Source organism: Tursiops truncatus, chromosome 4, assembly GCF_011762595.2.
Source record: "Tursiops truncatus isolate mTurTru1 chromosome 4, mTurTru1.mat.Y, whole genome shotgun sequence".
Taxonomy (NCBI): domain Eukaryota; kingdom Metazoa; phylum Chordata; class Mammalia; order Artiodactyla; family Delphinidae; genus Tursiops; species Tursiops truncatus.
The window spans coordinates 60,721,026-60,734,349 of record NC_047037.1 but is presented as its reverse complement, the minus strand read 5'-3'; the positions used below and the strand labels follow the sequence as shown (position 1 = coordinate 60,734,349).

The 13,324-nt window shown below is 43.8% G+C and overlaps 1 protein-coding gene across 8 annotated transcripts in view; it reads left to right on the top strand.

Moving 5' to 3' along the window:
- The window catches only part of ABCC5 (ATP binding cassette subfamily C member 5), an 87,283-nt gene that overhangs the window by 70,012 nt on the left and 3,947 nt on the right, over positions 1 to 13,324 (top strand). For 7 of the 8 annotated variants that reach the window (XM_019946116.3, XM_019946117.3, XM_019946118.3 and 4 more), the window contains 2 exons: positions 2,071 to 2,230; positions 12,934 to 13,012. In XM_019946116.3, coding sequence (XP_019801675.1) covers positions 2,071 to 2,230; positions 12,934 to 13,012 — 239 coding nt within the window. The remainder of the gene's footprint in view (positions 1 to 2,070; positions 2,231 to 12,933; positions 13,013 to 13,324) is intronic. The other variant, XM_073803938.1, reaches the window with a different exon arrangement.

Genomic DNA, 13,324 nt, shown 5'->3' with positions numbered 1-13,324 from the left:
CAGATCCTCCAGTCCTGAAAAAGCCAGTTCCAGGAAGACAGGCCTCATCAAGAACTGTCCCGCTACATGGACTCAGGTTTCCCAACTCGTTTCTGGTAGATGGACCTGAGGACTCCTGCCTTAGGGAGATGGACGTTCTGGGTTCCCACAGGTTGTTTGACGGGGGTCAAATCTCAACAGCAGGACTGTGGCTGCAAACATTGGGGTGAGGCAGGTATTTGTGCCCTCGCTGACCTCTGAATAGACAGTCACAAGGCTGCCATGAGAGGTCTTTCAGAACATGGAGCCAGAGGAGGGGAGGAGGGTCAAGAACTGGGAAAACTGCTCTAACAGATAAAAACCTGTGGTTCTACATCTAACTATCTACATTCTGACTTGCAGAATGGTAGATAGATAGGACTATGTCAAACCTTTTCTTTTTGGTGGGGTAGAACACTGAGCTTTTAAAATATTTATATCTTTTTGACAAAGTAGTTTCCATTCTGAGAATCCGTTTCAAGGAAATCGTCTGAGATAGGAGCAGTTTGAGCACTGACCAGGTTGCCATAGCATTAGTATAGTAAGTTTTAAATAAACTACATGTGCATCGTTAGAGGACTGATTAAATAAGTAAGAGTACAGCCACATGATGGAATTTGTTGCAGCCACTAAAACTTTGTCTTGAAAAGGTAATGATATGATTGAGTGCTTGCTAGGTAATGTTAAGAGGGAAAAGCAGTTACAATATTATTTCTCTGGTATGATCTCAACTCTGAGGAAAAAACTAAAAGTAAATGTGTCCAAAAAAATAAAAAAGCAGTATGAGATTATGGGAGATTGATGTTAAATCTGCTTGAATTACTTGTATCATTTTTTAAATGAAGTGTCAATTAAGGGACTTCTCTGGTGGCGCAGTGGTTAAGAATCCACCTGCCAATGCAGGGGGACATGGGTTCGATTCCTGGTCCAGGAAGATCCCACATGCTGTGGAGCAACTAGGCCCTCATGCCACAACTACTGATCCCATGCGCCACAACTACTGAAGCCCACGTGCCACAACTACTGAAGCCCATGTGCCCTAAAACCTGCACGCCACAACTACTGAAGCCCACCCACTCTAGGGCCCAAGTGCCGCAACTACTGAGCCCGCGTGCTGCAACTACTGAAGCTCTTGCACCTAGAGCCCATGCTCCACAACAAGAGAAGCCACCACAATGAGAAGCCCACGCACCGCAACGAAGAGTAGCCCCTGCTCGCCGCAACTAGAGAAAGCCTGCACGCAGGAACGAAGACCCAATGTAGCCAAAAAAAAGAGTCAATTAAGCAAAGCTGTTCTGCTTATCACTATGATACTGAACTCACTATTTTATCCCCAAAATCTGCTTTTCTACCGCATTTTCCTGTTGTGGTAGAGAATCTATAGCCACTCATTTTCTCAAGCCCAAACCACCTTCCCTTGTGTGTTTAGCCGGGAACTTCTTCCATTTCCCAGCTGCCACAGTGATGCAAGTCCTTGTCTTGTTTCTCTCTCAGCTAAGATAAGGGGACAGAAGAGAGAGAAAACAGCTTGTCCTCTGACTTGCCACTAGCTCCTTGCTGTCTGTTCTCACTTTGCCTGAGAAGCATTAACCCTGTGTACCTGTTCCTAAGGTGAAAAGGAGGAGTTTCTCCATTTTACTCTCATGAGAGTATAACGGTCCCTCCCACTCCTTCTTAGGCTGGAGCTGTGTGATGATGTAAATGTGTATGCTTGGTAGCTCAGGAAAGTTAATTGTTTTTTGGGGGTTTTCTTTGGCTGCACCATGCAGCATGTGGGATCTTAGTTCCCCAACCAGGGATCAAACCCGTGCCCCCTGCAGTGGAAGCGTGGATTCTTAACCACTGGACTGCCAGGGAAGTCCCAGGAAAGTTCATTGGTTTTGGTTTTTTTTGTTTCTGGCTATCATTTTATACATTACCTGAGTTAATCAGTTGAAATAATGATTGAACAGAAATAGAAAAATAGATGAGGTTGCCCTGAGAATAAAGCAGTTTTGTCTTCACAGAATTTGCTAATTGAATGACTTTTCTGCCCGTCTTCTGACTCATCAGGGAAGTCCTCTCTGGGCATGGCCCTCTTCCGTCTGGTGGAGTTATCTGGAGGCTGTATCAAGATCGACGGAGTGAGAATCAGTGATATCGGCCTTGCTGACCTCCGGAGCAAACTCTCCATCATTCCCCAAGAGCCGGTGCTCTTCAGCGGCACTGTCAGGTGAGGAGCTCAGCACCCACATGTTTCGTGCCACATTTCAGGCCAGGTGGGCATGTTAGAGCCCCCATCGGGGACTGAGATCTAGTGGCCTCTGATCTAGCGCTTTCCCACGGCACCATGTGCTCCCCATTGCAGAAGGGGCAGCTCCAGTGTGCGAGCCACCTCATTAGCTAAGTGGGACCCAGAGGCCGTGCAGCGTGGCGGCAAGAAGTCAGAGACATCTGGACTGTGTGTCTTAGACAAGTTAACCACGCCTAAGCTTGTTTTCTCCTCCATGAAATGGGGATACTACTAAGCCCTATTGTTGTGAAGGTTGAATAAATTTGTGCAAATTTTATACAAGCACAGAGGCTGGCAAAGGGCGAGCATCCTATACATGGTAGCAGCCATCATCGTCCTCCCCGTGCTGTACTCTCTTCTAGGTACCCTCCAAGTCACAGTTCTCACGATGGTCTTCAGGCATTATTACTACTCACGTTTTTTCATCTTCCAGTATCTTTCCCCCGCCTTTTGTTCTTACTCTAGAATGATGCCTGTCTCTGAAATCTGCCAGATTGCCAAAGATAAAATAACTAAGAAGGATATATGTTTAACCCCGTTATCTTTTCCTAGGCTTTATTCTACCTTTAGCCTGAAGCTTCTGCCTCCTAAAAGCAATGTGTTTCCATAATTTGAGTCCATTTCTATTTAAGTTGACTCCTTCTAAATAAAAACAGCTTTAACTATACAGTTGACCTAGATAGGACTCCTTTTATTAAATCACTCTAAAAGTGATATTGCCATTCCCTCTTTAATTTTTAGCAGTTTCCAAAAAAAAAAAAAAGGTACCAACTTAATTTCAAATAACCACAGGCAATGTTCAGACTTGTCTTTAAAACTAGGCCTCCACACACACACACACCCGCCCCGCTTTCTTCAGAAGTGGCATTTGAACCCACTGATTTAAGGAGGTTTGGTGGATAAGCTGACTTCTCACCTGCATTCATGTGGAGTCAGTGCTCTTGGGTGTGTTTACTTTGGCATTTCTCTAAAACACTAATGAATTTGGACAGCATAGACTGGATCTGTTGATGAGGATATCATTCCCTTTGGGTACTGAGATAACAAGGTTAAACAAGCAACATTAAAGAGAATTATAATTTATTGAAGACTCAGGTCTAAAATTAAGAAATTGAAAGGTGTTGCCAAATCTGCTCTTCCTTCCCATAAATCTCTCTATTTATAGATGCCACAGAAATGCCTTTGAGAATAAAATTAACCTTATAATTTTGGCTCAGGAAAAAGAACCGTATTTTTCTTAATTTTTTAAATCATCATTTAGAAGAGAACTAGGATATATGACAAACCCACAGCCAACATCATTCTCAGTGGTGAAAAACTGAAACCGTTTCCTCTAAGATCAGGAACAAGACAAGGTTGCCCACTCTCACCACTGTTATTCAGCATAGTTTTGGAAGTGTTAGCCACAGCAATCAGAAAAGAAAAAAATAAAAGGAATCCAAAGTGGAAAAGAAGAAGAAAAACTGTCACTGTTTGCAGATGACATGATACTATACATAGAGAATCGTAAAGATGCTACCAGAAAACTACTAGAGCTAATCAATGAATTTGGTAAAGTAGCAGGATACAAAATTAATGCACAGAAATCTCTTCCATTCCTACACAAGAATGATGGAAAATCTGAAAGAGAAATTAAGGAAACACTCCCATTTGCCATTGCAACAAAAAGAATAAAATACCTAGGAATAAACCTACCTAAGGAGAAAAAAGACCTGTATGCAGAAAACTACAAGACACTGATGAAAGAAATTAAAGATGATACAAACAGATGGAGAGATATACCATGTTCTTGGATTGGAAGAATCAACATTGTGAAAATGACTCTACTACCCAAAGCAATTTACAGACTCAATGCAATCCCTATCAAACTACCAATGGCATTTTTCACAGAACTAGAACAAAAAATTTCACACTTTGTATGGAAACACAAAAGACCCCAAACAGTCAAAGCAATCTTGAGAAAGAAAAACGGAGCTGGAGGAATCAGAGTCCCTGACTTCAGACTATACTACAAAGCTACAGTAATCAAGACAATATGGTACTAGCACAAAAACAGAAATATAGATCAATGGAACAGGATAGAAAGCCCAGAGATAAACGCATGCACCTATGGTCACCTTATCTTTGGTAAAGGAGACAAGAATATACAACGGAGGAAAGACAGCCTCTTCAATAAGTGGTGCTGGGAAAACTGGACAGCTACATGTAAAAGAATGAAATTAGAACACTTCCTAACACCGTACACAAAAATAAGCTCAAAATGGATTAAAGACCTAAATGTAAGGCCAGACACTATAAAACTCTTAGAGGAAAACATAGGAAGAACACTGTTTGACATAAATCACAGCAAGATCCTTTTTGACCCACCTCCTAGAGAAATGGAAATAAAAACAAAAATAAACAAATGGGACTGAATTAAACTTAAAAGCTTTTGCACAACAAAGGAAACCATAAACAAGACAAAAAGAGAACCCTCAGAATGGGAGAAAATATTTGCAAACGAAGCAACTGACAAAGGATTAATCTCCAAAATATACAAGCAGCTCATGCAGCTTAATATCAAAAAAAACAGAATGGGCAGAAGACCTAAATAGACATTTCTCCAAAGAAGATATACAGATTGCAAACAAACTCACGAAAGGATGCTCATCGCTAATCATTAGAGAAATGCAAATCAAAACTACAATGAGGTATCACCTCACAATGGTCAGAATGGCCATCATCAGAAAATCTACAAACAATAAATGCTGGAGAGGGTGTTGAGAAAAGGGAACCTTCTTGCACTGTTGGTGGGAATGTAAATTGATACGGCCACTAGGGAGAGCAGTATGGATATCCCTTTAAAAACTAAAAATAGACTTACCATATGACCCAGCAATCCCACTACTGGGCATATACCCTGAGAAAACCATAATTCAAAAAGAGACATGTACCACAGTGTTCATTGCAGCTCTATTTACAATAGCCAGGACATGGAAGCAACCTAAGTGTCCATCGACAGATGAATGGATAAAGAAGATGTGGCACATATATACAGTGGAATATTACTCAGCCATAAAAAGAAACAAAATTGAGTTATTTGTAGTGAAGTAGATGGACCTAGTCTGTCATACAGAGTGAAGTAAGTCAGAAAGAGAAAAACAAATACCGTATGCTAACACATATATGGAATCTAAAAAAAAAAAGAAAAAATGGTTCTGACAGGGAAGGGTAAGCTGGGACAAAGTGAGAGAGTAGCATCGACATAGATACAGTACCAAAGGTAAAATCGATAGCTAGTGGGAAGCAGCCGCATAGCACAGGGAGATCGGCTCGGTGCTTTGTGACCACCTAGAGGGGTGGGATAGGGAGGGTGGGAGGGAGAAGCAAGAGGGAGGAGATATGGGGATATATGTATACGTATAGCTGTTTCACTTTGTTATACAGCAGAAACTAACACAACACTGTAAAGCAATTATACTCCAATAAAGATGTAAAAAATAATAATAAATTTTTAAAAAAGAGAACTAGGAAGTAAGGCATGTTAAACGTTAGACTTCCCTTGAATATGCTGCCACCAAGAAGTATCAGTGTTCATTTCACATTTTTACAACCCTTCGTTTGGGTCTGTGACTCGGGCTTCTGGAGTTAATGGTTAAGCATTGACCTGCTGGCTACTGTTTGTAGAACACTGTGGAAGCACAGCCTTCGTGGGAGATGGGGCCATTTGTTATCAGCTCCAGAGATATGTCGCCACTTGATGGACAGGCTCAGTGGCTGGTGTGCTGTTGACTGGGTTTTTAGTAATTGAGCTCAGAGCGCTGTTTGGTTAGTCGGCTGTGCAAACCTAGGAAATCATATAAGTTTCACTTTCTGCCTGCTGTAATTTTGACTTTTTAAGTCGGTAGTAGACACTGAGGAAAAATTAAATCCCAGACCTTCTATCTTCCCTTTATCCTCTCAGGTTTCTCATAGGTTTCAAAGAATATCCAGCTTTTGGTGTTCTTCTGCTTTTGTTAGAAAATTAGGCGGCCTATAATGAGTTTCCCAAGGCAAAGGCAGGGTAGATCAGCTGCTTCCTCAGCTACCTCCTGGAGACTCTGAATTTGGAAACTGTATCTCCACTGCCTTGAACCAGCATTGGGTGTGCGTACGTCTCCTGGAGATACCAACATGCAGTTAAAACATATCAGGAGCTCTTAGAGGGAAATCAACGTAAAACCAAAATCAAACAAACAGAACTCAGAGAATTTTGCAAGTTAAACATTTCTGAATTGTTCTGCATACAAATATAAATAAATCATAGACCAGATCATTTAGGGGCACACTCCTGCCTAGATTGGCCAGAATCTCAGTCCATTCCAATAGCTCACCCAGCCCTCCCTCATCCAACTGTCTGGGTTTGAATTGTAAGGCCTGTGTTTCTGTGGCCAGTGCCTTTCCTCTGCCTTTTGCCCTAATGGTTGGCTCCAGGAAGGGAGGTCCCTTCTCATCCAGCCCTAAACACTTTTGTTGACCTTCCCTCTTTCGTGGTCCTGGCAGTCCTTTCCTTTCCCCAGAGGACCTGTGCTTCCTGGTCTCAGGAAGCCTATCTCTTTGCCTCTGCCGTAACCAGCTCCTGCCCAAATGCTTTCCATCCTTGTGGACTATCTGCAGCCTGCCTTGGCTGATGGTTAGTCTGCCCCTTAGTGAGACTAGTTGTCCTCAGCTGTCACTCTAGTGTGTCTCTGAGTCTCAGTCTCCTTGTGGGGGGGTGAGCACTTCTCATCACCTGGAGCATCTCTGCCTGGCATCCCTTCATTAGCCGGAGGCAGTGTTCTCAGTTCTTCCTGTTCAGCTGCTCTCTCTCCTTTTCCAACTGCCCATTAATTTTTTTTTTTTTCTGCTTTTGAGGAATATTTCAAGCTCTCAACTCAAAATCACAACAAAAAACAACTGAGCCCACCACTGACCCACTCTGCTTTGGTTCATTCTGGGCCCAGACACCTTCAAGCACAAGCACCTAGCGCTCTAGAGGGGATGGAAGTTGCTCCAGATTTGAAGCAGAATCTTAGAATCTCAAGGTCTTTCATTTGTCTTTGAATTATTCTGTTGTTTAAGGGACCCCCTTTTACTTTTTTTGATGTCTTAGACCCTGTGGAACTGGGGAATTCCCCCAAAGCTTCTAATCTCAATGTCAGAAAGTAATGCTAAGTCTAGGATCGCTGTATGAAGAACACTAGATGTTATCTAACTTTTGTTGAAGTCCTTCTGGCTGGGGGTATATGGGAAATCTCTGTACCTTCTTCTCAATTTTGCTGTGAACCTAAAACTGCTCTAAAAAAAATTGTCTTTAAAAAAAAAGAAAGAAAAAGGTCCTTTGGTGCCAGATACTGCTGCTCTAAAGAACAACAACAATAATAGTAGTAGCTAAGCATATTGAGGACTTATTACGCGGTGAACTGTCCTAAGCATTTAAGTTGTATTAATTCATCAAACACTCGAAACTCAAATGAGGTAGGTGCTATTATTATGCCTATTTTATAGATGAAGAAGCTAAAACCCAGAGTGGTTCAATAATTTGCCCAAAGATAAGAACCTGGGCTGTCTGGCTGAGCGCCTGGGCTCTCCCTCACTCCACTCACTGTATTGTCTCTGAAGTTATCACCACAGCCCCCTTATTCACTACCTTGAGAGGTAATCTCTTTCTCCAAAAACTAGGGTTGCGCCTGCTGCCGCAGGGGTCTTGACCATTAGTTACCTTTCTTTTTCCGACATCTTCAAACTCTCATCTGCTTTCAGATTTGCACAGCCTCTGTCCCCCTTCTTGAAAAACATTTTCACACAACCTCTGCTGTTCTCTTTAGTCTTTTTCATGTACTCTTAACTAAAAGCCAAGCCTTGTTTCTGAATAACTACTTTGAGTTTTCCTTTAACTTCCTGAGAGACGAAGGTCTGAGGGTCCCGTAGTCTCCTGTCCTGAGGCTGAGGCTGCAGGGAGGCACGCACCACCGACAGAGGACGATGTGGTTGAGCATGGTGTCTTCTGTGTGCCTGGAGGGGATTGCTGTATCCTCAAACACCCCGGGAGATACTCTTGACCTTAATCAGTAGTAGTCAATAGGTAAACTTAGAACATTGCTAAAAATAACATATAAAGAACCAAAGATGAAAATGCACTTTGAGCAACATAGGACTCCAGGAGTTCCGACTGTTAAAAAATAAGTGCCTTCATGCTCAGATGCTTTTCTTTCCATCTACCCAGCTGAGTACTTGATGCAGTGGATGTATAACTTCGCTTTCATTCGTATCTGTGGGTGAGACCAGGACCATCTGGCCCCTCTAATGAGGGTATATGTTTCTTTTTCATTCCTGATTGAGTTCCCTGTTGAGATCAGTCTGGTCTGCCTTAATGTGCATGTTTACCACCTGCTGGTGTACGTAAATATTCCTTACATATCTGGAACCCATTGCTTAGTCTTGGGAGTCTCCTTCAGCTGGTGTGATGGGCCTGGGCGGGGTTGAATGTCAAGCCCCTCTATGTGTCTGCCGAGTCTGATGGGGCAGCTGCTCAGTGAGCAGTACACTCTTGCGTACTTACTATTTGTCTGGTAAGAGGTGTCTGACGAATTACTAGATGTATTTGTATTCTCGGCACGCTGCCACAAAGTACCACAAACTGGGTGGCCCAAAACCACAGAAATTTATTCTCTCACAGTTTTGGAGGCTAGAAGTATGAAATCAAGTTGTCAGCAGCGCTATGCTCCCTCTGAAACCGGTAGGATCCTTCCTTGCCTCTACTACATTCTAGTGGTTTGCCAACAGTCTTTGGTGTCCTTGGCTTGTAGGTTCATCATCCCGGTCTCTGCCTCTGTTGCCACATGGGCCCTCTCATTCTGTGTCTCTGTCTTTATGTGGCTCTCTTATAAGGACATCAGTTCTACTAGATTAAGGGTCCACCCTACCTCATTACTCCAGGATGACCTCATCTTAACTAATACCATCTACACTGACCCTATTTCCAGATAAGGTCACATTCTTAGGTACTGAGGGTTAGATTTCAACATATCTTTTTGGGAGATACTTTTCAACCCATAACACTAGGCATCACTGTACAATATTAAAGAAAACTTCCTAGACTAAGTCTAGGGAAACTGTACACATTCCTTTCCTGGAAACCAACATTACGGACCCTTCAATCTTGAACATATGTTTGTTGAGGTCTTTAACTCTGTTCAAAGGACTCAACTCAGCAGACATGGGAGGAATCTGAACAAGTGGTAGAATCTAAAACCTAGAATTACACATTCCTTCCAGGAAGAGGTAGAGAAAGGGAAGATTTAAGAGGTAGGAGATGGGCTAAACCGGAAATCCAGAAAGTGAGGTATCAAAACATAGGTGGCAATTTATCGAGTTATTGGTGCTGGGAATTCCAGCCTTAGGTAATATGGATTTTCCTCTGGCAAATAGACCACAGCAGTGGCAACTCGGCAGTGTTCAGAGACCCCAAAAGACAGATATTTATAATCAGGGAGCTCACAGATAAAACCAGAGCAAGGTGGGGCCCCGAAACTTGGGAGCCTGAGCAGGCTGTCAAGATAGGAACCTGGGCCCATGGAGACACAACAGGAACTGACCTTGCAGAACTGTCCGACAGGGGGAGATTCTAGCTCGATAGGGTCCCGTGACGCTAAGTGGGAATCACAGTCAGAGCAGGATGCAGATCCAGAGCAGCCCAGCACTAAACCACATGTGCACTGACTTCGGGGTCCTACTGCCCGAGGTCAGAGTTGATTCCCTGTAATGGGCAGAGGCCATTCTCCTCTGCAGTCCCGTGGGGCAGCTGTATAGAGACCAAGGTGGAGGGCAAGGAGCAAGAGACCAGGCAAAGCAGGACATGACCCCTGTATGGAACCAGTTGTGATTTCCCGCTGGGCGGGTGCCCCTTCTGTCTAGGTTTGATGAGGGCTTCCGAAGACTCTTGTAAAGAGCTCCGAGGAACTTGTTTTTTTTTTTTAAAAAAAAAAAAAAGAGAAAACAGAGCTCTGAGCTTTATAGTTCAAAAGTGAGATGCCTGTTGTGACCCCTAAGGTCAGGAAATTTGCTGTAGACTATGAGAAAGTCCATATTAGACACAAAAGGAGAGAGAATATTTTATTGTGAAAACTTGCATTGCCATCTAGATAAATGTCACTCAGAGGCTGTGCTAATCTTGTTGTTGTTGTTTTGGGGGGGGTGGATTGTGCTAATCTTGCCCCATGGGAATTCCCACCAGTCTGTGTTGAACCAAACAAAAACGTGATTAACCTTTTATCCCTCAGACTTGGGATGGAGAACACAGGTTTCACCCTGATCTGTTGGTGTATCAGTGTACAAGGCAGCTGGAGAGAGAGCAGATCTCATCAACCCTGAGGCAAGCTCAGGCAGACTCCAGAGTGTTAGAGGGACAAGCAAGGTCAGGTGCTTTCAGCATCTCTTTTTGATTAGAAGCAGGTGAGCTTCTCCTTAGACTTAGGCCCATGCTCTGCCATTTCAGTTTTAGACCATCATTCTTTAAGTGAGAGGGCTCTTCCTAGATGGCATGCCTGCAGAGAATGTCTTCCCCATCTAGACCATTCACGGCTAGGACTTGATCAGAACTATTTCGGATCCTGGGATTATTGTGTCCACTTGAAAAATGCATCGAATATAAGAGTCAAAACCACCAAGCGGTGCAACCAGGCATCTAAAGTGACCATGTCCCCTGTCAGTTTAACAGCTACCAGCTATCGAGTGTCTGCCGTGTTCCAGGCACTGTATCTACACAGCTCTAAGGTTCACAGCAGCCTACAAGGTAGTGTCACTATCCCCCCATTTTATAGATGAGGAGACTGAGGACTAACTTGTCCAAGGTCACGCGGATGGTAAGAGGCAGAGCAGGGATCGAACCCAGTCTGCCCGGATCCTGTGTGTGCACACACCCGCCCTCCACCATGCTGCTTTCTGCCTCTGTTATTACTGAAAATACTTAAGTTGTGACATACTAATGTCTGTTATCAGGGCCTCAAATAAGCACGGGAGGAATAAGTTCTTCTTTCTTACAAAAAATATTAGACAGTATACATGGGCTACAACAGTGAATAAGATCCAGACAAGGATTCTAATCCAATGGAGGAGAGAGACAAGTGAACAAAGTGACGAGTGCCATTATAGGGGTGGGCAGGGGGACCACCAGTCCAAGCTTGAAGGGTAAGGAGACACTTCCTGAAGACCCCATCTAAGTTGAGAGCTGAAGGACAAGAAGGAATCACAGCCAAGGAATAAGAACAATGATAATAATAACACAGTAATTGTAGCTCTCACGTACACACTGCCGGTCCTGCCGCAGGTACTGCTGTAAGTGCTTTATACATGTGAAATATAGTCCCCGAAACAACCTTTTTGAGAAGGTGCTCTTTTATCCCTGTCTTACAGTTGAGGGAACTGAAGCGTAGAGTAGTTAGGCTAACTTGGCCAAGGTCACACAGCTGTCATTGATGGAAGCTGTGAAGGAGTCAGGCAGTCTGGCTCCAGAGCCCTTGTCTTACCAGTGCCTCTCAAGTAAAAAGGTGGGGAGAGGTCGCATGTTCTAAGTCGGGGGAAGCACACGTGCAAAGGGGCACGAGAGAGCAGGGCTGGTTAGAGAGTTGCCCAGGAGTCCGGAGATGGCGTGTGCCTGCCTGCGTTCTCCTCTCGGGCAGAATTCTGCGTTAATGACCTGCTTGCGTTTGCACGCCTGGGATTAGTCTCCGCAGACACAGAGACGAGTGTGGATCAGAGCTAAGGTTCTCCCAAAGATTTTTCTATTTCCCATATGCCAACCATAATTTATGAGCAAAGCAAATTATACCTAATACCTTTCAGATTACTAGACCCACAAACGCGACGTTTAGATCGAGACAAGACACCCCAAATTAATGCAACAGCCCCCTTTCCCCTTTCCACCCAATATGTTTCATCACCACCTGTTCACCCTCATCCTCCATGACAAAGAGCTTTTTCTCCTGTCTTTAACACCTCCAGAAATACCTAGACCTGTTCTTTTGGTATCAATCTTGATGTCCTTGAGGTGGATACTGTTAGTACAGTAAGCAAGAGTCCCCAAACTAGTTTTCGGTGCCAGTAAAATCCTTCCTCCTGAACCCATTATGCTCAGCCTTCTCCTCTGCCTTCCTGCTGGATTGGCTCCTTTCCTGGTCAGCTAGCTGTTGAGACCCCTGCTCAGTGACAGGCTCTCACCCTGGTGCAGCAAGAAGAAAGAGGGTGTTTTTCTAAGTTTATACATATAAGAGAGAGATTTTAACATATATATGCATAGAAAAAATCTAGAAGGATCTATGCCAAAGTGCTAACAGTGTTTGTTGCTGAGGGTCTGATAAGAAGTCATTAAACATACATTAGTTTTTGTTTTGTCTTTGTATGTCTATATCTCCTAATTTTTCTGTAACTAACTTGTATCATTTACATAATAAAAATAATAAAGTTTTGTAAAGAAGAAAGGGAGGCTCATTCCTGCGACAGGCAGGCAGCAGTGCTCCCATCTCAGCCTCCCGCTGTGGCTGGATGGAGTTTGAGCCCCAGTGTCTAAACCTTTACCACAGTCAGCCTGTGCAGCATGGTCACGTACATGTTGGATCCCTGAGAATTCCTGTTATGTTTCTCACTAGGTCCAATTTGGATCCCTTCAACCAGTACACTGAAGACCAGATCTGGGATGCCCTAGAAAGGACACACATGAAAGAATGTGTAAGTAAAGAACTGACGGAGAGTTTTGCTGGCATTTCAGGGCTGGAAACACAGTGATGCTGTGGTCAGTCTCCAGCCTGCTGTGGCTGCCGCTGTCCAGCCCAGCCTTTCCCTCCACCTCCAGGATGTCTGTGGAGGAGCACTTCAGAGCAGGGCTTCCCAGGCATTTCAGAAAGGGCATAAAGGTTGTTCTCTCCCGACCCTCACCTCCCCCCTTAGCCCCCTCCCATGGTCATATTGCCCTTTTTACTATCCATTCATTGAGAAGATATTAATGACAACCACTCAGAATTCAGTCATGCTTTAAAATCA